We start from the raw sequence: 9,457 nt of genomic DNA, 5'->3' as shown, positions 1-9,457 counted from the left end.
AAACTATGCCGTCCGTATCATTTAGCACTTCAAAACATAAAACACGATTGGATTGGTTTTTTGATTTTGGGGAGTCAAAGTTGACTGGACACCTAAAAAGCCTATATGACACTTGTGTGGCACTTTTAGTAACTCTTCATTGGACTTGCTATAATAGAAACTACCAAAATCTCAGCACATACCAATGTCAAACTTGCCGGTATATCTCGAATTATCTCTGAAATACCAATTATTTCGTTAAACTTTATGGTTATTCAGTGCTTCTATTCAAGAAGATTTCAAGTATTAAACCAAGTGGAACACTGAACTTTTCCACTCTACTTTCAAGTTTCAACTCTTTTGTACAACAGGTAATCAAGTACAAACCAAAATTGCACGCTTTTACCACCCAATATACCATTCTGCCACTCTCTACTCACTATATATAAACAACTTCCAACACACTTGTCTTTAACGTTAAAAACCTTCTCACAAGAGAGTAATAGAAAGCAGGTTCGATAAAACCACTGTAGTTAGTGGCATTATCGATGGCAGTTTATTTCACTTCCTCGTTTTTCCACTTTCTGGTTTTTGCATTTTCCGTTCTCACAAGAGTTCAAACTCAGGCACACAATTCTGGTTCAGAAGCTGACCTTGTAACCAACTTACCAGGACAACCTCCTGTGAATTTTCGGCATTTTGCTGGATATGTCAAACTCCGACAACAAGATGAGAAAGCATTGTTCTACTGGTTTTTCGAAGCCCAAGACCACGTTTCAGAAAAACCAGTAGTTCTCTGGTTAAACGGAGGTTAGTATGTTAGTTTGTTATTTGAGAATGACATTGTTGTACGTAGTTCTGAAATTTTGAACAGAAGTTGGTGTTTTTGTTTTGTTTTTTTAAAAAAAAAAAAAAACTGCCGTTATGTTTTTTAACATTATCTAGAGTAGAGTGTTAAACAGCGTGAAGATTGGTTAAAAAGCTGCATGTTAATTTGGGATTATGAGTGGTCCACCACATTCCATTTTTCCAAACCCAAAAGGCCAAAAACAAGTCACGGTTTTCAGCAATGTGCATGGATTGGGTTGTTGCTGCTGCCTTTTGTTTCTAGTCTTTGAGTTGGTCACAGTTTCTACTCAGATTCCAGAACGCTTTTTCACCAGTTTGTTCATCTGGTGACATGGTGGTACTTCAGTTTCAATTATATTGTATCGTGCATTATGAATAAGTCATGGGCCCTTTGAGTTTGAACATTCCACATTTCCCAATTTTTCCAATAATTTGGGATTGGGATAATGATGGACTTAATACACTTAACAAAACAAAAAGTTGTTTATAACTCAACAATTTTAGTGTGTTCTAGAGTTAACGGCCATCGTATATTTTGATACTCAAATTCTGGCTTCAGAATTGAAATTACTATATTAGAGTTATTGGATTGTTGGAGTGTCAGTGTGTGTATGTTTCTCCATCTCAAATTTTAGAGAAGAATATAATCTTACTGTTGCAGGCCCGGGGTGCTCATCTGTTGCCTATGGAGCGGCACAAGAACTAGGCCCATTCTTAATTCGAAACAACAGCACAGAGCTTGTTCTTAACACGTTCTCTTGGAACAAAGGTCAGGACAGTTGAACATACTTGATTTTTCCTCACTGTGAAACAACATTATATACACTGTTGATTCATACATTTGTTTTGTTATCAGCTGCAAATCTTCTTTTCTTGGAGGCTCCAGTTGGTGTTGGTTTCTCATATACGAACAATACTGAGGATTTATCAGCACTAGGAGATAAAACCACTGCTGAGGATTCTCACGCATTCTTAATAGAATGGTTCAAGAAGTTCCCCAACTTTAAATCAAATGAATTCTACATTACCGGGGAGAGCTACGCCGGTCTGTTTTATTCCATCTTATTATTGCTTTTCTTAGAGTGAAAATTTTGAAATTTCAAAAACTTCTGACTAGTCAAATAAACGATATATTTTGGGGTGAAATTGAAGTCATGAGCCCCACCAAGGCCACCATGTTCTCTGTGGTCTGTACTCTGTACTCTGTAGGGCTGTAGCAATTAAAATGGTAAAAGTAACTGAAGAAGAATCATTGTCTTGAATCTTGATTGCATAAAATTGAGCGCTGGCTATGAAAATGGTGAGAATCATTGTAAAGATAACAACTAGCATAGGTAATGGGTCAGGAGTCATAGGAATAGCAGTGATACGACTAGGAATCAGAGAAAGTTACCACACTGAAAAACACGTGAGTTGAGGAAGTACATGAGTTAAATTAATGATGGTATGGTGTTGCTTAAAAGTTAAAACTCACTTTTTTCTCTTTTCCCTGATACTTTTTACTCTCAGGCCATTATGTTCCCCAGCTTGCTGAACTTATCCATGACAGGAACAAAGGAGCTAGCAGTGACAGTGTCATTAATTTTAAAGGTTTCATGGTATGTATGAATGAATGATCACTTAATCATTTGTTGCACCAAGAACCGACTCATTGTATTTCAAATATAATTTCCAATCAGATTGCCTACACCATGGTATTAACAAACATTGCAACATAATGCAAATACGTACGCACACTTTTTTTTTCCCCACAGATTGGTAATGCTGTAATCAACGAGGATACTGACCAAACGGGTTTTGTCGAGTATGCTTGGAGCCATGCAATTATTTCTGATCAGCTTTACCATACTATACTCAAGGAATGTGATTTTAAGCGAGAGAACCAAACAACAACGTGCGGCCTTTTGATAAGGGGATTCCTTCAAGCATATTCAGACATTGATATATATAGTATTTATTCACCAGTGTGCCTCACTTCTGAGGAGCGTAGAAGATCTCCTTCGAAGCTGGTTACCGCTCCTCGAGCTTTCACACAACATGTGAGCTGTTTTATCTTTACTAGCTCATTATGAAGATCTACGTAGAACTAAATTCCTAATTATCTGCATTTTTTGTGAATTGAAGCACCTTCTTACGTCTTACTAGTGTTGCTTCCTTATTCATATTAATCTATAATTTTTAATAATTTAACGTTGGTTTTTCTGATTTATATTTGAGTGAATCAGGATCTGTGGCATACTCTACCTTCTGGCTACGATCCTTGTACAGAGGATTATACCATTAAGTACTTCAATAGGCAGGATGTTCAGAAGGCCTTACATGCCAATGTCACACAACTAAAATACCCTTATTCCTCATGCAGGTTCTTTCTCAAAATCAATGACACATATTACTTCATTGATGTTGTGCCCCTATTTTACACCACAAAGGCGAAAATACATAACTGCGTTAAATAAAAGTTGAATTTTCTTGTGTGCTATTTGCAGCAATGTTATTAGAAAGTGGCTTGATTCTGCTGAAACTACACTCCCCATAATCCAAAAGCTCTTAAATGCTGGCTTGCGTATCTGGGTGTACAGGTACATGCTCATTGTTGCATACTAAGTTCATCGATTGATTTCTGCCCTTCATTATCAGTAAACATTTCTCACAATAAGAATCTAAATTCTACCAATATATCTTATCACTGAACATATTCTTATTATCTTTAAAATTTATTTAACATTTGAAACTGAAACATATGCAAAATAAATTGCAGTGGAGATACAGATGGGCGAGTCCCAGTCACATCGACAAGGTACAGTGTGAACGAGTTGAAAATGAAAGTGAAGGAAGGATGGAGAGCGTGGTTCCATCGGCGCCAAGTAGCAGGATGGGTTGCAACGTACGAGGGTGGGCTTACTTTGGCAACAGTAAGGGGAGCAGGTCATCAAGTCCCAGTATTTGCACCTGCGCAGTCACTCACCCTCCTCTCTCATTTTATATCTGGCTCCAACTTGCCACCTTCTCGCGTTTAGAATTGAGCACCACCTTCCATAGTGCTACAATAACTGCTTCATGGTAGATAATAATTAAGATCACATCTTTACCATATCTTCTTTTTTTTCTGTTTTACCTTTTTTGTCTTGCCGACTTTGCTTGAGAGTTGAGAGACGATGCCATCATGAGTCAATATCCTAAAACTCTTAATTCAAAATAAGAGCTTGATGGTGGCCAACTGGCCAAAACATCTAAATAGCTACAAGCGCTGAAGTAATTATTCGAGGTACTTTCTATGATTCTATGTAAGGGCTAACACTGAGTCCCCTAACTGTACTACAAACCAAATTAATATTGCTAAACAAGTAAGCGGAAAAGCGAAAAACAACTAATTATAACTCCAATACTGCTATCGTATGTTATGGGGAAGCAAACTGTGTACATAATGATTCCAATCCGAATTTGTTACTTGTGAGCAACCCAGCGGTCTCACTCCATTAAATAAATGAAGTAACAAGCTAGATCAGAAGACTGCACATCTAACGAAAGTTTTTATAAGTTTGTGTTGAAAATGAAATTTATATACTAGTGTGACTCTCTCAATAGCCCAAGTCTTCTCATTCACCCGTTTGTACTAAATACATACCTTGGCAAACAGATTTCATTGGTCTATATCTCCGAACACTCACGCCATTTGTGTCAAGAAGGGTGTTCCTCAACTACATTGTTCAATTATATCTTTGTATCAGTTTGATCTTGCATCGCAAGGTTGCGAAGTCCTCACTTTTCTGCTGAGTTGCTTCACATTGCTAATAATAAGTCCTTTAACCAATACTGAGGCAAACCATAGGTTTATAGGTTATGTTCCTTTCTTTCCAAGCAAATTTTAAAATTTCAATGTAGACCTTGGAATCTTGGCGCATGGCACTGTTCTATTGACGACCCTGTGAACTACAAAATTTACAAAGGTGAAAATTGATGTCTACATAAATAGAACAGTTAAAGTGTAAGCCATATATTGGACGCCCAGTTCTGGAAAATCGTAATACATTATACATGGTGTAATTTTGCAGAATTTTGTACAATAGTGGCAGTGGCTGTGAAAAATCTTGTACAAATGGTTGATTGGAGTATTTGCTAGATCTCTTAGACGAACTCCTTGTGAGGAAAAAAAAAAATGTCACAACAGTGTCTTCGGATGAGACCAATTTAATCTGGAGTCCTTTCACACTTCTTCCTTCACATGCAGAGAACCGAAACCATTTGCAAACAAGTGAATGTGGTCAGGGAATTGCAATCCCTTTACTAAAATCCAAGTTCTTGACTTTTCAGAAACAACTAGTTTCTTGGTCGAGTACAGAGAATACAATATAACAAAAAACGATAAAAGATATTGATACCAATATGCATTATTTGTTTGAAGTCAGATAATACATTTAAATATGAGTTTTGCGCATTTTTTGTTTTCGCTAATGATTTTGAGCATATATATACTACTTCATTTAAATATGAGTTTTGAGCATATATACTACTACATTCATCCCCATCAGCTTTATCCCAATACTTTGAGTTCTCCACCACAAACTAATGAATTTCACTTTTCAACGTTATCCGTATCCAAGAGCTTCATTACTGCATAATATACGCTTACATTTTTACTTCCAAAAAAATTTAACTTATACACTGGTTCAACTTGCAAATAAATGTATGTACTCAAGTCTACTACGCTAGTCAAAAGTCACTCACCTATCTAGTCCTAAGAGTATCTCTAGGTGGTAGTATAACCTGTCAAATCTTCAAAATTTAAGAAATAATTCGGAATTTTCCGGAATTCCAACTCTAGATAGTAAATTCGGTAGTATAAACTGTTCGTTCGCATTCTTGTTCGCAAATTTGGCAATTTGGATGTGGATGCAGAGTGACATTGGTAATATCGCGCGCCATTGCAAATGTCGTCCCAATTTTTTTTTTTTTTGACTTTGACTAGCCACTACTAATGTCGCGCGAGTTATTTTTTTTTAGCTTTTCAATTTGGTGCGACATTGGGAATGTCACGTGAGTTTTTTTTTCAACTTGGGGGCGACAGTATCAATGTCCCGCAAGGTAACCCTATTCCAAATTTGCGAATGATATTTACGACTACTTAGAGTGGTCGAAATTTGCGACCAGATTCTCCAAACTTTTTCTTCAAATATAAAGAGTATGCTACCACCACCTAGAAATGCTCTAATTCACTTTAAAATTTATCTTAATCTATATATGTTAATCTGAACAGGCACAATTGCACAACTGCACAAGCCACAAATCCTTCTTATACTGTATATATGGAATGTAATCAACTTGGGTGTACACCAAAATGCCCTGTATAAGTGTATATGGCATCAATCCCAAATTGTTCAGCGCACGTAATGTTTTATCTTATACTAAAATAGATAGACATCGAAGATCAACTTGGTAAGAACTTGTTTTCTTTCTGTGAGTCCCCTAAAATACGTTTGGCCCGTGAGCTAGATCAAGTAGTACTGTAGTAGGGCGCAGACAGAATAATGTACCTTACTTGGGCATCAATCATTTTCATCACGCACACCTATACACTATATATAACTAATTCTGTTACTTCAAACTCCTCAAATCCACTCGTTAGCAGTTCACTTTTCTTTTCTTGATCCACTAATCAGCCATGAAGGAACTCAATGATCATGTTCAAGTCCACATTAATGGTGAACACTCATTCTTGCTAAACAAGGTACTGTAAAATAACATGCATTAACTAACTTTTGTTACTTGTGATTCATGTTCTTGTATGTAAACTTGTTTTCTTTCATTGTAGAGGATCATGTGCAAATATTCAGGAAAGTTAATGAAGATGATAAAGCAAGAAAACAAGAACACCTATATGAAAAACAGAGCAGTTGAAGTCAATGAATTTCCAGGTGGTGCAAATGGTTTTGAACTTGTTTCAAGATTCTGTTACAACAATGGCAGAATTCAAATAGCCCCAACAAATATTTCTATCCTTTATTGTTCTGCAATCTTTCTTGAAATGACAGAGAAGATATCACCTTGCAATCTCATTCAAAAAACTGAAAATTTTCTTGAAGGATTGTTCTATTGGTCTTGGGCAGATATATTGATTGCTTTGAAAAGTTGTGAGTGTTTATTTTCTTGGGCAGAATCATTTGGTCTTCTTCATAAGCTCATTTCTTCACTTATTGCAAAAATTTCTCAGAATTCAGATTTTATGCTTACCCCTTCTTCGTCTTCATCGCCTTTATCTTCATCTCCTGAAGCATTGGAGAGTGGTTTTAGGCTATCTTTTTCAAGCAAAGCAACCCCAAGCTCTGGCATTAGTTCTAAACCAAGATCTCCAAGTAAAGCTTGGTGGTTTGATGAATTGACCATTTTATCTCCAAAGATTATTGAGAAGGTAATCAAGACCATGGGTTGTTACGGAACTGATAATAACAGCTTAATTCTCACTAAGTTTCTCATTCATTACCTCAAAAGTGCAGCTGCTAAGAAGAGAAGTGGTATTAGTTCTGAGTACAAGTTGCATTCTGAGTGCTATGCTGGACTTGCAGACACAGCTGTTCATGGAGTTGTTCTGATGGGGAAAACCTAATTTTTCATGTAGAGGCTTGTTTTGGGTGTTGAAGGTGGTTTCTGGTTTGGGTATGAGCAAAGGGAGTAGGCTTGAATTGGAGAAACTGATTGGTGGAATGCTGGAGAAGGCAACATTGGATGATCTTTTGGTGTCTGGTCATAATGGAGTTGGTTTTTATGATGTGAATTTAGTACTGAGATTGGTGAGAGTTTTTGTTAATGGTGATGGAGTGTTGGTCCAAAGAATGAAAAAGGTTGGGAGATTGATTGACAAGTACATGGGTGAAATCTCTCCTGATCACAATCTAAGGGTTTCCAAGTTCCTTGCAGTTGCGGAGAGTTTGCCTGATTGTGCTAGAGACTACTTTGATGGTGTTTACAGGGCCATTGACATCTATATTGAGGTAAAACCAAAAACAATCTCCATGTTTTCTCATTTATCACACTTGGTAGTTTTTGTCTGAAATGATAATTAAATCTGTTATATTTATGTTGTTAAACTTTTTTTGTCGAGAAATATAATGCGTGGGAGCAACCAATACCTTTCGAAGCACCAAGTTGAATGACTTGCACCTTAACACCCACTCTTCCCACCTAAAGGCAAGGTTCATGTTTTAGGATTCTAGTGAAAAATGTACTTCAAAGAGTGTCATAGTGCAACTTTATGAAGCCATATCATTCATCTCTCTTGTTGAAATGTTTTCTAGGCAGTCTTCACACCAGCAGGGACAAATATTGCATGATGGTGTTAATTGCATTAACTATGGTTCGTAATAAGAAATGTGATAAGAATATGTACTGAATATACTGTGCAGTCTCACCAGAAGCTTTCATTTGAAGAGAGGTCGAAGATATGTAGATGCCTTAATTACGAGAAGCTCAGTCTAGAAGCATGCAAAGATCTAGCAAAGAATCCCCGAATCCCTCCAAGGATTACTGTTCAAGCCCTTATAGCTCAGCGGTCCAAGGTTCAAACAGAATCCACCTTGTCAGAGAGTTCTACTCCATTGACATCCCATGTGACACTCTTTTCTGAAACCCGTGACACCGACAAACTTTCAGAGTACACTGAAGGGAAAGAAGAGGTGAAACGGAACCTACAAAAGATGCAGTGGAGGGTAACGGAGTTGGAGAGGCTTTGTACGGAGATGACGAAACAGATGTCAAAGGTTGCGATCAAGGGTAAGGTCATGAGCATTACTGCTCAAAACAGAGCATTGCCTATACTATGTTCAGATTTGCGTCTGTGAAATTTGAGATAAATAATATGCTCTGAGGGGGCTTCATGCATGGCACCTGAAAACGCTGGAAGTGTACTTATTGTTAGACTGCATGTACAATGGTGAATACTTACTAGGTAGTAAAATTCTTGAGTCCATAGTTATAAAGGGTGCCTAGTCGGCTAGACGTACCACTGCCTGTTTAAAGGCAGTTACTGAAGACAGAATGTGTAAACTTATGATGATTGAATTTCATATGAACGAGAAAATCATAGTTTAGCAGACAATCTATTTGTGGCTGTCAAAACAAGTTTCAAGATTCAATACAATTGTTTTGAACCATCGATTACAAATTTGCATTAAGAGTTATCATCTCTTTGTCATGAATATCATTAGCTATAATTCAAGTTAAACGAAAGAGGTTAAAAAAGAATTTGTGCTAGCTAGAATGAATTGAATGGTACGGCCCAACACTATCGGTCACAGTAATCTCCACAACAGTAAAATGTTCCCTCAAAATCGAACTTGCACCTCTATAACTTGCGCATATTTGTGTCTTTGATAATAAATTGGTGGGACTTGAGAGGAAAACCATTGTTGTAGATAAATTAATGCGGAAACAACGTTATCCACATCAAATAGATTAATCCTACACAAATATTGATCTCTCTTTCTATACAAGACTTCAACACCTTCCAAGTACTATCTCAACACTTCTCAATGTCAATTAAACAAGCATATAAAGTAAAACAATTAATGTATAAGAAGAACAAACCACAAGACGAGATATATCGTGGTTCGGCAATTTGCCTACATCCACAATGCGA

General features: G+C 36.9%; 2 protein-coding genes across 2 annotated transcripts; both read left to right on the top strand.

Moving 5' to 3' along the window:
• The first annotated feature begins 294 nt into the window (after positions 1–294).
• Positions 295–3,919, top strand: SCPL35 (serine carboxypeptidase-like 35). Its single transcript, XM_086558603.1, has 8 exons — positions 295–789; positions 1,490–1,597; positions 1,685–1,873; positions 2,338–2,426; positions 2,583–2,867; positions 3,054–3,190; positions 3,315–3,407; positions 3,587–3,919. Exons 1-8 carry the CDS (start codon positions 528–530, stop codon positions 3,843–3,845), a joined length of 1,422 nt encoding a protein of 473 aa, XP_086414729.1. The 5' UTR covers positions 295–527; the 3' UTR covers positions 3,846–3,919.
• Positions 3,920–6,395: 2,476 nt separating this feature from the next.
• Positions 6,396–8,983, top strand: LOC147521327 (BTB/POZ domain-containing protein At1g50280-like). Its single transcript, XM_086557547.1, is given in 4 exon segments — positions 6,396–6,553; positions 6,638–7,417; positions 7,419–7,814; positions 8,226–8,983. Coding segments are annotated over 4 exon segments (1,677 nt in total). The 5' UTR covers positions 6,396–6,487; the 3' UTR covers positions 8,661–8,983.
• Positions 8,984–9,457: the final 474 nt, after the last annotated feature.

The sequence above is a fragment of the Coptis chinensis genome, chromosome 1, assembly GCF_015680905.1.
Source record: "Coptis chinensis isolate HL-2020 chromosome 1, ASM1568090v1, whole genome shotgun sequence".
NCBI classification, from domain to species: domain Eukaryota; kingdom Viridiplantae; phylum Streptophyta; class Magnoliopsida; order Ranunculales; family Ranunculaceae; genus Coptis; species Coptis chinensis.
Note: the sequence above shows the minus strand (reverse complement) of the source record. Positions and strands in the feature narration are given on the sequence as shown.

Coding starts and splice junctions, on each gene's coding strand:
- SCPL35 (XM_086558603.1), top strand. CDS start 528: ATGGCAGTTTATTTCACTTCCTCGTTTTTCCACTTTCTGGTTTTTGCA. Junction 790..1,489: donor AGTTCTCTGGTTAAACGGAG/GTTAGTATGTTA, acceptor TTACTGTTGCAG/GCCCGGGGTGCTCATCTGTT. Junction 1,598..1,684: donor CACGTTCTCTTGGAACAAAG/GTCAGGACAGTT, acceptor TTTTGTTATCAG/CTGCAAATCTTCTTTTCTTG.